This window comes from Cornus florida, unplaced genomic scaffold, assembly GCF_030987335.1.
Source record: "Cornus florida cultivar Cherokee Brave unplaced genomic scaffold, ASM3098733v1 CherokeeBrave_3.0.0_Hap2_Chr10, whole genome shotgun sequence".
In the NCBI taxonomy this organism is placed as follows: Eukaryota; Viridiplantae; Streptophyta; class Magnoliopsida; order Cornales; family Cornaceae; genus Cornus; species Cornus florida.
Window position 1 is genome coordinate 105221054 of NW_026775580.1, and position 15421 is coordinate 105236474.

The following is a 15421-nucleotide window of genomic DNA, read 5'->3' on the forward strand; positions in this document are numbered from 1 at the left end:
AGGGCAGAGGGGGCGCAGAGAGCAATGGTAAGCTCATGGGTGTATAGAACGATGTCTTCCTTCTACCAAGTCTGACCATTGCATCATGAAATGAGACAGAAAAGCATTTTCAGGAAAAAGGGTTTAAGACCAGAGCAATGTAAGATGGGTTCACTTAAAAAAATTACCACATACATTATAGGTTGCGGGCCAACTCAGGGAGGCACGTGCCCCCAGGCCTTCATTGGCTCCTTCCCTGCCCTAATATATTCAGCCCATTATTGGGCATGTGTGAAAAAATGGGCACTTTACCCATCAAGGCCAGGGACCTGTCACTGTTCAAGGAGCTTTTTATTCCACAGATAGAGGAAAGAGAATAAAGGAATTGTGGAGGAACAAACTTTGTAATACATGGTTATAAAGTAGTAGATGTGCTTGCCTAAGAGGAGGTTTTGAAACTAGGACAGGACTTCCTGTTTTATGAGTATGTTACCTTCAATAGGCACCCCTGCGCGACATGGAATTAAGGCTCACAATTTTCCTTCTATTAGTTCTAGATTTGAAGTGGAAAGAGAGGAGATTGGATAGATTTAAAGAAGTCCCACAAAACATCAATGTTTGCATCTAAATGTATACTACAGTTTTCATACTCCTACAATCAGATGAAAAAACCATTACCAAAATTATTTTCAATTCAAAGAAGCTAGTGAATAAGAAAATGCTACCGTACTTTGCATGCCTGTATAAAACTCATCATACAGAATAAGTGAAAATGTAAAACTTCCAATCATAGAATAACCAAATCCACAACAAAAAGATGCCACTAGGAATCATTTGGATCTATAAGTTTTGCAAGGAAAAATCTAGAAAAGGGAGGATAATATCATCATCCATATCTGAAAATATGCCATTTAGGGATATCAAATACCCCCCTTGATGACTGACAGAAACGAGGACAATTTTTTGCATAACGCAAGACCTGGCACAGGTCGCCTGATCTGAGCTTCAGTAGCTGTGCAAAACTTTGGACTGAACTTTGTTGTAAACTTCTGTGACATATAATTTGACTGCGCCATAGAAAGTAAACCTGGTTTCTCCTGCAAAGAGTGTGTCGAGATTGGCCTCCTTTGCTGCCCAAGTGGCATTCCATTTGTTTGCTTCTGCGAAAATGGGATGGTAAACAGCAATTACTATCATAATTAAGATTACACAAGAGGGCAGGCAGAAATTGGATACAGATGCATACAAAATAATGCTAACATAATACTGGACTTTCCAATGCATGTAAAAGATGCATGACGAAATTATGTTCTGATGGAATTCTAGCACGAAAGCTCCCATCAGTGAATTCTAAATGTAGTAATTCCTATATAATTGGGCACGGAGAAGGAACATCATATTGTACTCAAACATACATTTCATTTTCTATGTTCTATAAGCACATATTAAGAAGAAAAGGGTTAATTTTTATATATAGAATAAACTAATCTATATCAAAAGAGAAGATAGCTCCTATCCCTAAGACTGCATATATATATATATATATATATATAGAGAGAGAGAGAGAGAGAGAGAGAGAGAGAGAAATATATACAGAGAGAGAGAGAGAGAGAAGAAGAGGAAGAAGAACAAGAACAAGAAAAGAAAAGAAAATAACCGATCCTCAAAAAGGCAAGAAACAAGAAGCCAATCTCTAAAGAGACATGATCTGAGGAGAGGCTGGAGGAACAACTAATGATAAAGAGGACTGGACAAGCCTATTAGAAGTTGAGAAAGGCAAGTGACAGTCTTGAATCTGTCTCCCTCATGTAATTGGGATACATGGATAATAAAGCTTATGCTAAGTTGTTTAAGAATTCTAATTACAGTGGCTTCGATTCATTTTCATTTTTCCTTCATGTGAAAAGTATGAAATCATTAACTAGGTTTGGGAAATACACACACAGCAACACATGTACACTTCAAAGAGGGAGGGGACATCGATTGCAACTCCTTAATGCATGCTATATATTATATGTGATAGTGAGACGGATACAGACATGTTAAACATGATAATGAATGTGAAATATGCTTAAAGATTATACATCTATACCCATATGTATAGTGACTATAGTCTATAGATGGTAGATAGGCAAGGACCAAGAAAGATTTTTAATTGAGTATACTACAGTCCTGGCATGCTTATGACTTTATCTCATGGAGTTACACTTGTAAGATGGTATGAACAGATATATATATATGTATATAAGTTATGTCCAGACTCGGTGATTCAATGTGTTGAACAACTCAATGAATTTATTAGATCCTTTTAAAATTGAACCCAGATATTTGTAGATATAGATATTGGAATCAATAATAAGCTTTATTATTATACTTGTGAATGGTTGATTATAATTGACCAAATTTGCTCGGTGTGATTGAAATGTAAATTTATTTGTAATAAAGCATCAATGAATGAGTGTCAAATAAACTTAATAAATAATAAAGGATAATAACTACATAAATTTATAGAATAAGGATAACTAGAGATTAGTACTCTAAAAACGGACAAAGCATAAATGGAAATAGTCCTTATTAAGAGAATCACATATTCATATATAAAATGTGAAAAGACATAGAATGAGAGGGCGGGCCTTGGTGGAATTGTATGGTTGTTTCATTGTAATCTGGAAGTCACGTGTTCGACACTGAAATAGCCTCTCCACATGTGAAGGTAAGACTACGTACATCTAATCCTCTCCAGACTTTGCGATGGTAGGAGTCTCAGCACTAGGCTAACCCTTTTTAGATTTAGAATCAGAATTGCGACTAACGATTAGTACAATACTTGCCAATGGTGATAAGGATTGTACCGAGGCCTCCTCCCACAGGAGCTTCCATTGACAGGACCACAACAGGATAATGTCCCTTTTTTTCCTTCTCAATTTTCTAACTTCTGTCAAAGTTTACAACATTATGTTTTTGTTTTTATGAGAAATAGAACTTCTTCATTCCAACACTGGTTTTCTTTGAATAATGGTCCTTTTCCCTTTGATTCTACAAGGGCATCTTCTGATACTCATTTAGTACGTTCAATCACCCTATTCCATGTTAGTTTCATCTTCTAAATTTCATATTGCTGCTTTATCATCTATTTATAAATAAATTCTACTTTATCCTCTCTCAAAGTCCACCATTTAGTTCTTAAATTAGAACTTTACTTCTCCTTTTACACACATGTAAAACTACTACCCTAACTAACCACATCCATGCCGCACAACGCAGTCACTTACCAAAATAAAAAAAAAAATGTGTTCATCTAGTCCGACTTGGGGTGTGCATAAGTGCTAAGTTGTATTATCCAATCTTCTTTCTAAATAATAATTATAGCAACTTTTATATTCTCATTGATGATTACCTACTCCATTTCTCAGTTTCTCTTTTCCGGTCTAAAAGTTTATATCCCATGTTTTCAATTTTCTAAATTTTTCTCCTACCTACTTAGTAGTTGCATGTAGACATACAATATCACTCTCCTAATCATAATGAATCCAACTCCATTTTTTGCATGTCCCTTTTCCAACATTCTCAGTCCTTAGATTAATCATACAATCATGAACTAATTTCCTTAATTATTATGAAATCAACAAATTACCTGTTAGAAGATGTGTGAGTAGTTTCAGAGACCGAAAACCCCACCAACAAGTTATAAAAGATTTTCTTTTTCATTTTTTTTTTATATATAGAGAGAAAAAGATCTTTCTTACCTTCGATATTGGAGGACTCTGAATATTTGTGTACACTGCGATGTTAGTATCCTTTTGTTCAAAAGTAGATCCACAACCACCACCTGAATCAGTTAAGAAAGAGAAGAAAAAAATACTATACATTAACAACTTTAAACAAGATGTGTCAAACTGTTTCTTCTTTGGCACACTCATGAAATACTTTGAGTTAATTGTAAGGGGAAGGAACCAATCAACAACCTGACAAATTCCCTTGCCGCTCATCCAAAAAACTTTTGCTAATAAACCGTTAATTTCATGTCCAAATATGGAAGAAAAGAAGAAGATATCCATTAGTGTTGGCTATTAAGGAATTCAGGGAAAATTTGTTATAGATGACGATATCAAAGTAAACCGTATAAAATACAAATACATGGCAAGACAAACCATATAAAATACAGGCATATTGTATAACAAACCAGTTCATCATCTGTTTAAAAAAATCAAATTCATTGGTGACTGGGAAGCCTGAATCCCGGAGCTTGAAAACAAGAAACTTCGCCATTATTTCAGACCGCTTTGAACTCTCAGTCAGCTGCAAGGAACCGGAGGTATTGCAGGAGGTGAACCAACATAAAAGTTATAAGTTAGGGAACACCAACACTAATGTCTGTCAATTTCACAAAGAAACTGAGTTGAAGTGTTGTAACATACAATGAGATGTGATCCGGACACCAAATATTCTATCTCCTCTCCAATCCTCTCAAAGATTTCAAGCAATAACATCACAGACATCATCAACCTCCTCTTCTGAACCAATTTATTACTTCTACTGCCGGTTAGTTTCCGCTCCTCAACAATTAGTGACACCATCTTAGTTGCAACGCGTTGTCGTGATATCTCAATTGCAGTAAACTTGTCATTTTGACCATAGTAATTTTTTGATTCAGTGTGAAAATCAGTCGAATCTACCGAAAGCAAAGCAACCAACTCAATGAGCTTTCCCTCTTCTGCGGAATGGACAGTTAGTTCTTGAATGCACTCTACTTTTGTACAAAGTAAACTTGCCCTAAGAGTCTCCCACCGCTCTTGCTGTCACAATAATTTGAATAAATCACAATAAGGGACCTCTGGAATGGCCTTAGTTCGTCTAATTAATCCCCACAACATACATATATACTTAGATTTTCTAACGGTAATATTTGCTACAGAAGCATACCATTTCCGGCAGGCAAAGCATGATAATCAATTTGAAAATAGAATCTTTAGGGCTCCACTCAAAATCGTGGCTGCAAACCAAATTAACCAAAAATAAATAAATACTATAAAGATTGAACATTTCTGTGTGGATAAGAAGAACAACTAAAGAAAGAAACAAATGCAAATATGATTTCTGACTTGTACCTTACAAATGCTACAACTTCATCAAGCAGCATCGTTCTCCATAGAGGGGTAATTTGATTGTTCGTCGACATAATAATAATAGTAATCGGCTACGTAAATGTAAAGAGATGCAACCTTTTAGAAGTTAAAACATCAAACAAATGGAAAAAAAATATACAACAATTTGCAGGACACATACGCATACAGTATCTCTCTTATAAGATCAAATGTTAGTATTTCAAAAAGAAAAGGAGAGAGGGCAGAGATGGGGGGGGGGGGGCGCGGACTTTGAGACACGCAAAAGCCGAATAAATTGGAAAATGATCCAAGGACCGACATCAATAACCGAAAAACTAAGCCGACGCACCACTTGTCATTTGCGAGTGTCCCAAAATTCCATATGCCTCTGTGGGTTGTGTAACCTTGATTTTTTTTTTTTCCCTTCTTCTTCTTTTTGGTAAATTGCATTCAGACCCTGAGTTTTTGTCGACACAATTTTTTACAATGACACTTTTAAAGTTTTAAAAGTCAAATTTACCCTATGTTAATTCACAACTAATCAAATTTGTTAAGGACTTGGCGTGTAAGCAAACGTCAACCGAATGCAGTATGCTCGTTTTCCTATTTTACTCATCATTTAATCACTTTATGACCCCAGCATGTCCCTTGGCCCATATAAAATATTTTTAATCATACTCTATTAGAGCATCTCCAATGTTAAAAACTATTTTCGCCTATCAAATCTATATTGTAACAGATATTACCGTGTCAAAATGCTACATTTTAGCAATTCTGCTCCGATGGTGCATTTCTTGCAAAATGCTATTTTTTGACACAACTACCATTCTTTTTCAACTACCATTCTGACCATTTATATTTGCATCATCATTCTTTTTAAACTACCATTTCCACCATTTATATTTGCATCACCATTTAATCACTTTATATTTGAGACACGCAAAAGCCGAATAAATTGGAAAATGATCCAAGGACCGACATCAATAACCGAAAAACTAAGCCGACGCACCACTTGTCATTTGCGAGTGTCCCAAAATTCCATATGCCTATGTGGGTTGTGTAACCTTGATTTTTTTTTTTTCCCTTCTTCTTCTTTTTGGTAAATTGCATTCAGACCCTGAGTTTTTGCCGACACAATTTTTTACAATGACACTTTTAAAGTTTTAAAAGTCAAATTTACCCCTAATTATGTTAATTCACAACTAATCAAATTTGTTAAGGACTTGGCGTGTAAGCACACATCAACCGAATGCAGTATGCTCGTTTTCCTATTTTACTCATCATTTAATCACTTTATGACCCCAGCATGTCCCTTGGCCCATATAAAATATTTTTAATCATACTCTATTAGAGCATCTCCAATGTTAAAAACTATTTTCGCCTATCAAATCTATATTGTAACAGATATTACCGTGTCAAAATGCTACATTTTAGCAATTCTGCTCCAATGGTGCATTTCATGCAAAATGCTATTTTTTGACACAACTACCATTCTTTTTCAACTACCATTCTGACCATTTATATTTGCATCATCATTCTTTTTAAACTACCATTTCCACCATTTATATTTGCATCACCATTTTTTTTCAACTACCATTCCCACCATTTATATTTGCATTAGTAATATTAATATTAGGTACATTCCAAGTCAAATTGTAGACATTAGAAGGAAACTAAAATTAAACTTAATTAAAAAGAAGCAAAAATCTAAAATATTTAGTCAAAAAAAGAACAAAAATAAATAAATAAACAATTTTTTACCATTATTTTGAATTAATTTTTTTATATCATTTTTGTTCTTTTTCAAAAAGTTATATATATTATATATATATGTATATGTATATTATATATATTTGATTATATTATTATTAAAAATATATATTTTTTTAAGGCAAATCATTACGGCCTTTTGAAAATAAGAGACTGGTCAAAAAAAAATTGGCAGCTGCTATACGTGAGAAAATTTGAGAATCTCAAAATTTGAGAGCCTAAATAAGAAACCATTGGAGATGCCTTTTTTTATCCAACTCTCATATTTTGAGTTTGAGAGATCCAAATGAGAGAGCATTGGAGTTGCTCTTAGGTAGAAAGACCATATTGTCCGGCTTTGTTTGAAATCAATTCTTTTAGAATTTGAAAAAAGAATTGGAATTAGAAAAGAAGTTGGAATTAACATGAAATTCCATTTCTATGTTTGGAACAAATTTGAGGAGGCCCAGGACGACATAGGCCGGATCTGACTTGCAAGCACGACATCCGGTCCGTACAGCTGGGTCGGCCCATAAAAAGACACTGCCATATGGGCCGAACGCGAATAAGCCCATCAAAGGTGACCAGGACTTATGGAGGAACAGGCCCAGATCCAGCAATCAGTCAATATTTGTAAATATCTTGTAAATATCTTGTAAATATCTATAAATAAGGGAAGGAATGAAAAGAAGTGGAGGATCTTTTGGTTGAAGTGTAAGAATTCTAGAGAGAGAAAGAGGGAATGAATTTCTTGCATCTTCAATTGGCGCCGTCTGTGGGAATCGCATGGAAGTTTGGTTGATCAATGAGGAATATCGAGTGGATTCAGACCAATTCGGTTGATCGAGACTCGATCTTTGGGATTTGGATCCAGATCTGAGCGATTGTGACCTACTCTGGAGGAATTACAATTCTTGAAGCTTTGGCAGAAGTGGCTTCAGATATACGCAACAACGAGTTGTTCGATTGTGGCGGGATCTGACGGATTTAGAGTTCAGACAATTCAGATCTCGTAAACGGTGAGCATAATTCGGAGAATTCGAAACCAGATCTGAAAAATTCCCACTCACGAAGCTCGGATCTACTCGCGAACTTGAGATTAATGCCTTTACTCCGTTCAGGAATAATGATAGGTGAAAGCTCCAATCCGATGGAGGCTGTCCAGCAAACAAAGCTTGAGGAGTTGATGAACTTGATTGAGGCTCTCAAAAAGGAGAATGCAGAATTGAAAGCTGGAATGCAACATCGGCAAATACCTGCGGTTTCGCATCCACTTCCGGTCGGTGAAGGAGGTGTTCAATCTAATATCGCGCGTCAAGGCGAACAGGACGAGAACAATCAGTCAGCTCACCACCGTGATGAAAGGATGATGGACAATTTGCCACCAAATGTTCGTCGAGTTGAGGACCACGAAGGATCGACTCACGTTGATCCGCGACATGAGCAGATTAGACGGAATGAAGCCATAACCTTCGATCCGAATCGAGAAAGGTTCGACCGAGAGGAAGTGATAGAGGTTGATCGCCGTCGAGTAGCGTCGCCTTGGCAAAGAGAGTTCATAGAGGAACGGTCGTTCGATCCGTCTTACCGGCCCTCCATGGCTACTATCACTCATCGCGGTTCGGAGAGCAGAACCGTAACTCACAGAGCTACCGCTGGACTCCAGAGAGAGAATGAAGCTCTCCGATCCGCAGCTCGGACGGTTGATTCACCATTCACCGATGAGATCTTGAATGCCCCGCATCCAAGGAAGTTTGCTATGCCAGTCTTTATTCTGTTTGACGGAACAACCGATCCGATCGATCATGTGTACCATATCCAGTTGAAAATGGCCCTGAATACGGAAAATGACTCTTTAATGTGCAAATGTTTCCCTACAAGCCTGGCCGGACCGGCGCTCAGCTGGTTCAAAAACTTGCCTAGGAGCTCTATTGGTAGCTTCAGAAACCTGTGCGATCAGTTCATAAGCCAGTACTATGGGAACAAGCGCCCGCCGAAGGACATCTCGAGCCTATTCACAATGAGGCAGCACAAAGATGAACGTCTCCAGGCTTTTCTTACCAGGTTTAATCTCACTAAGAGTATGGTGATCGAATGCCACCCTTCTACAGCAGTTCAAGCCTTCAAGTTAGCCATGACACGTGGAACTCCGTTTCACACCAGTCTGGTAGTGAACACGCTGACTACTATGGATGAACTCAATGAAAGAGCCGATGGCTTTGTGCGCCTAGAAGAAGAGGAGGCAGCTAATGCTCGGACAGCGTCGCTCGTGTCGACCGAGGAAAAGTCCAAGGCAAAGATCAGGCAGAAGCAGGCTCAGCCGCAACGTCAGACCTCTTGGAAGGCAGAAAAAAGGTCCAGGGAGGATGAGCTGATTACTCCGCTGAAGGTCACTCTGGCGAGGCTGTATCAGGAGAACAAAGATAAGTTTCATCCACCACTGCCAATTAGGCAACCCCTCGAACAGAGGGATCAAACTAAACATTGTGCTTTCCATTCCGATTTCGGTCATCAGACTAACGAATGCAGGAACCTGAGGAGGCAGGTGGAGATGTTGATAGCTAGAGGGGAGTTCGCGAGTTATGTTCAAGGCTCGGCGATAGAGCAGAATCGACCGGTGGAACAAATAAAAAGGAGTCATAAACAAAGCTCCCACAATTCACAACCAGTTCGTATAATCAATGCTATCCATGGTCGACCCGAGCCTAGTGAAGAGTCAGATGAGCTACTCCGGGCGCGCCTGCGGCAGGCGCAGATGAAGAAAAGGGTCAGCAGTGTGAATACTCTACACCAGCAGAGCCCGTCGATGCAGATAAAGTTCGACTGGACAGACCTGCAGCGTGTTCAACTGCCCCATGAAGACCCGTTGGTAGTCAGTTTAACAGTGGCGGACTGCTTGGTGCGCAGAGTTCTGATCGATCCTGGGAGCAGTGCGAATGTCATGCCGAGGGACACATTTGATAAGCTCGAGATTAAACCAGAGAGGCTCAAGCCCACTGGAAATCCCTTGTTAGGGTTCGATGGGAAGAGGGTGGAGCCCGTCGGGATGGTGGAAGTGGAAGTTCAAGCTGCAGAACGAGCTCTTATGGAAACTTTTGTGGTTGTAGAAATTCACCCCTCGTATAATCTCCTGATGGGAAGAGGATGGATTCATAGAGTCCAAGGTGTACCCTCAACTCTGCATTAGGTCATGAGGTGCCTCGGACCCGATGGAGATAAAGTGATAGACATTCGGGGGGATCAGGTCGCAGCCAAAGAGTGTTATTCCGTCACACTAAAGCATGCTGGGAAAGGGAAGGCGCCCGTCCGTTCGGCAAGCCCCAGATAGCAATTACAGGAACCTCCGCCCGAGCAGAACAGGGTGGAGGAGTCAGTCGACTTGACCGGGGAGCCCCTTCTGGATGTGCAGATCGATCAGTCCAGGCCAGAACGAACTACCAGAGTAGGTATAAGACTGACCAGAGAAGAGCAGCAAGAGCTAGTGGATTTCTTGTCCCACAATGCCGACGTATTTGCATGGAGTCACCTAGACATGCCTGGAATTAGTCCCTCCGTATCCTGTCATTCCCTGAATGTCAATCCCAATTTCAAACCAGTGAAACAGAAGCAGCGAAGATTTGCTCCAGAACGTAATCAAATCATAGCGGAAGAAGTCGATAGGCTGCTTGATGCGGGATTTATCAGAGAAGTGCACTACCCTGATTGGTTGTCCAACGTTGTTGTTGTGCAGAAGAAGAATGGGAAATGGCGAGTATGCATTGATTTCACCAATTTGAACAAAGCCTGTCCGAAGGACAGCTTCCCGCTGCCTAAGATTGATCAAATGGTGGATGCCACCACCGGGTATGAGCGTTTAACCTTTCTGGACGCTTATTCAGGTTATAATCAGATCCCTATGGACCCCGCAGATGAAGAAAAAACTTCTTTTGTCACCGAGCGAGGAACATACTGCTACAAAGTTATGCCTTTCGGACTAATAAAAGCGGGAGCAACTTATCAAAGACTTGTTAGCAAAATTTTTAAGAATCAAATGGGAAAGATTGTGGAAGCCTATATTGATGATATGGTGGTAAAGAGTAGGAAGAAGGATGATCATCTGAAGCATCTGCAAGATGTATTTGATGTACTGAAGCGATATGGGATGAGGCTCAATCCAACCAAGTGCTCGTTCGGTGTGAGTTCCGGACAGTTTCTGGGACACGTGGTCAACCGCAGAGGCATCGAAGTTAGCCCCGCTCAAGCAGAGGCTTTGATTAAGAATGCCGAGCCAAAGACGATCAGAGAGGTGCAAGCCCTCACAGGACGAATAGCTGCATTAAGTCGATTTATTTCAAAATTGTCAGATCACTGCAAACCGTTCTTTGACACGATTCGGAGCCATGGAAGGCAGGTCTGGGGGGATGAGCAACGACAAGCATTGACTCATTTGAAGGAATATATGCAGAATCCACCAGTCCTGTCAGCCCCAGATTCGGAAGAAAAGTTATTTCTATATCTTGGAGTATCTGGTGTCGCGACGAGTGCCGTTCTGATTCGTTGCAAGGAAGGGGTGCAATACCCGGTATTTTATGTAAGCAAAACAATGACAGAGGCAGAAAAAAGATACTCAAAAGCCGAACGGGTGGTACTTGCACTTGTAAATGTAAAAAGAAAGTTGAGGCATTATTTCGAATCCCACCCCATAGCTGTTCTAACAACTTTCCCAATCAGAACGCTTATGCACAAGCCAGAGCTCTCGGGCAGAATGACAAAGTGGGCCATAGAGTTGAGTTCATTTGACATAACGTATGAGCCGAGAACAGCTGTTAAAGGGCAAGCGGTGGCCGATTTCCTGCTAGAATGTGATGCCGAGGATACGGAAGAAGACCTTAGATGCGACTCTTGGAAACTTTTTGTGGATGGCTCCTCTAACCAGATGGGGGCTGGAATTGGGATCAAACTGCAAACCCCAGAGGGTACTTCCTTGAGCCAAGCACTCAGACTTGAGTTCCGAGCCACCAATAATGAAGCGGAATACGAGGCGTTGCTAAATGGATTAAAGTTGGCCAGAGAGCTACAGATCAAAAGTTTGACTGTGTATAGTGACTCGCAGCTGATTGTTCGGCAGGTAAATGGTGAGTACGCGACCAAGGATGACACGATGGGGGCATATCGTTCTGCCGTTCTGCATAAAGCCAAGGACTTTGCAAAGATTGAATTCATACAGTTGCCGAGGGAACAGAATGCAGATGCGGACCGGTTAGCATGTAGTGCTTCGAGTTGCGGTGAAACATTGGCGAGGGTGATTCCAGTAGGAATACTGACCCAGCCATCTATTTTCGAAGAACCCTTGGACTCTGACCCTTGGCAAGTCAACGTCATACCGTATGAACCGAGTTGGATTGACCCCATCATTACCTATATTCGAGATGGCGTTTTGCCTATGCAGAGGGATGAAGCTAGGAGACTCAAAAAGAATGCTGCAAAGTACGCCATCGTGCGTAACCAGCTGTACAGAAGGTCCTACTCTGGCCCATACTTGAAGTGTGTCACCCTCGCGGAGTCGCAGCAGGTATTGCGAGCTATTCATGAGGGTGTGTGTGGCAATCATTCTGGGGGGCGATCGTTAGCGCATAAAGCAATGACACAAGGGTATTTCTGGCCAAACATGTCAAGAGATGCGGAGGAGTTCTCTCGAAGGTGCGATAAATGCCAACGATATGGACCATTGATCCACCAACCACCTGAGGAATTGCACGTAATGGCCTCGCCATGGCCTTTCGCGCAATGGGGGATGGATGTGGTCGGTCCTCTGCCAACTGCAAGAGCTCTGAACAAGTATGTGTTACTGGCCACGGATTACTTCACTAAATGGGTGGAAGCAGAACCATATCCTAGCGTGACTCAGACTCATGTGAGACGATTTATTTGGAACAATATTATCTGCCGTTTCGGCGTTCCCAGATCAATAGTCATGGACAATGGCACAAACCTCGACAGCAGGCAAGTAAGAAAGCTGCTGGAGGAGTATGGAATCAACCAGAAGTTGGCTGCAGTAAGTCAGCCTCAGGCCAACGGACAAGCAGAAATCACAAACAGAACCATTTTCGCCTGCATTAAGAAGAAGCTGGAAGATCATAAAGGGAAGTGGTTGGATGAACTCCCGAACGTTCTATGGGCTTACAGAACCACCCCAAGGCGGCCGACTGGGGAGAGCCCGTTTGCAATGGCGTATGGTACCGAGGCAGTTATACCGGTTGAGCATTTGGTCCCCACTATCAGAAGCTTAGCATGGAGTCGAGATCAGAACGACAAGATGTTAAGATTGAACCTCGATATGATAGACGAAAGGAGGGACACAGCGGCTATAAGGTTAGCATCGTATCAGCAAGTATTGGCGAATAGTCACAACAAAAGGGTAAAACACAGGGATTTTGCCCTTGGCGATCTGGTTCTGAAAAGAAAGGTGGGGATGGTCAAAAAAATGATGCCACCCTGGGAAGGCCCATACAGAATTGCAGAAGTCATAGGCAAGGGGGCATATACGTTGGAAACCATGGCGGGAAGGTTGGTCAGCAAGCCCTGGAACGCCACGTCTCTGAAGAGGTACTACCAATAGAAGCTAAGTTTCGGCTTTAATTGGATGTTGTTTGTTGTCAATCAAATACGTATGAATGTGCAAGTTACTGAAATTTACAAAAAAAATAACTTTCTTTTCCAACGGCCTACTAAAAAATGAAAAGCCAAGTGGCAAGTGGCATTCTAGCCGAGCGCCAGGCACTTAAGCAAGATAAGTGGCAGCGGGCACTATAAGCCGAACGCCAGACACTTGCTAAAAATTTAGAGCCAAGTGGCAAGTGGCATTCTAGCCGAGCGCCAGGCACTTAAGCAAGATAAGTGGCAGCTGGCACTATAAGCCGAACGCCAGACACTTGCTAAAAATTTAAAGCCAAGTGGCAAGTGGCATTCTAGCCGAGCGCTAGGCACTTAAGCAAGATAAGTGGCAGCTGGCACTATAAGCCGAACGCCAGACACTTGCTAAAAATTTAGAGCCAAGTGGCAAGTGGCATTCTAGCCGAGCGCCAGGCACTTAAGCAAGATAAGTGGCAGCTGGCACCTTAAGCCGAACGCCAGACACTTGCTAAAAATTTTTAAGCCAAGTGGCAAGTGGCATTCTAGCCGAGCGCCAGGCACTTAAACAAGATAAGTGGCAGCTGGCACCATAAGCCGAACGCCAGACACTTGCTAAAAATTTTTAAGCCAAGTGGCAAGTGGCATTCTAGCCGAGCGCCAGGCACTTAAGCAAGATAAGTGGCAGCTGGCACCATAAGCCGAACGCCAGACATTTGCTAAAAATTTAAAGCCAAGTGGCAAGTGGCATTCTAGCCGAGCGCCAGGCACTTAAGCAAGATAAGTGGCAGCTGGCACCATAAGCCGAACGCCAGACACTTGCTATAAATTTAAAGCCAAGTGGCAAGTGGCATTCTAGCCGAGCGCCAGGCACTTGCCATAAACAAACACACGGCAAAGCTAATATAAAAGAAAAGAGAGAAAAGATATATATGTATTGAAAATAGGTTGAACAGAGCACAACACAAAGGGAAAAAGAGTTCTGTCATTTCATTGATATTAAGCATTGAGTTTACAAAAAGTGAGATGTCCATCGTTACAAAAAGATATGGAATGGAAGAGTCCAAAGGAGCCCTAGCTAGACGCCTCAGTACCAACAGCATCCTGGTTGTGCCGACCCGCCTCTTCGGCCCCATCAGCCGTCTCACCTTCACGAGGTGGGGAATCAAGATGAATGACTGAATCGTTCGGCTGGGGCTCAGCGTCAGCAGTGGCTATGGAAGGTACCACAGTTGACGATTGAGGAGCGGTCAGAGGCAGAGCGGTAGGAGGAGCTGTGATGATCCTTGAGGAAGCAATGTCCTGGCACTCATCGAATATTCGCTCCGCTTCGGTGGGTTCTGGGTCTACGTAGACCCCTAGAGGTTCGATCCCTAGATCCTTGTCGACCTCATCTGGAGTGGAACTGGTCTGTCCCTCATCCGGAACTCGGTCGGCGAAACCTTCCCGGAATCCTTGAGCATATCTAAGCGCACTGACCCTTGAGAACCGAGCGTGAAGAGCCAGCATCCCACCGCTCACTCTGCTGATCGCATCGATCAGAGCGGTACGCTCGTCCAGAGCTCTTTTCTCAAAAGCCATCCGAGCAGACTGTTCATCAGCCAGAAGGCGCTGGAGTTCTGCCTTTTCGTCTCTGATTGAGTCACGCTCAGTCTGCCAGACGCTCTTTTCAAGCTGGAGGGCATCCTTCTCATCCTGAAGAGAGTCATTCTCCTTCTTCAGGACATCTCTCTCTTGTTCAGTTTTTTCAAGCCGAGCCAGTACCTCGGTATTCTTCATGGCGAGAAGGTCGTTCTCTTTATTAGCCACCTCCAGGCTATCAGAAAACTTACGCGCCCTGGCGTTCCCCATCTCCACCTGCTTCTGTATAGCCATCATTCCTAACAATGTCTGCATAGGTGTACATTAAGAACGGTTAAGCCAATAGTCAGGTCGGGCGAAGGCAAGACCAAATAATATGAGAGAATTCATGAGTTGGA

At 41.8% G+C, this 15421-nt stretch overlaps 1 protein-coding gene across 1 annotated transcript; it reads right to left on the reverse strand.

The window, feature by feature from the left end:
• Positions 1–739: 739 nt before the first annotated feature.
• On the reverse strand, positions 740–5330 carry LOC132276687 (uncharacterized). Its single transcript, XM_059778244.1, has 7 exons — positions 5088–5330; positions 4903–4972; positions 4398–4775; positions 4163–4278; positions 3945–3982; positions 3726–3808; positions 740–1139 (listed from the first exon to the last, which is right to left on the reverse strand). Exons 1-7 carry the CDS (start codon positions 5156–5158, stop codon positions 900–902), a joined length of 996 nt encoding a protein of 331 aa, XP_059634227.1. The 5' UTR covers positions 5159–5330; the 3' UTR covers positions 740–899.
• Between the last annotated feature and the right edge of the window lie 10091 nt (positions 5331–15421).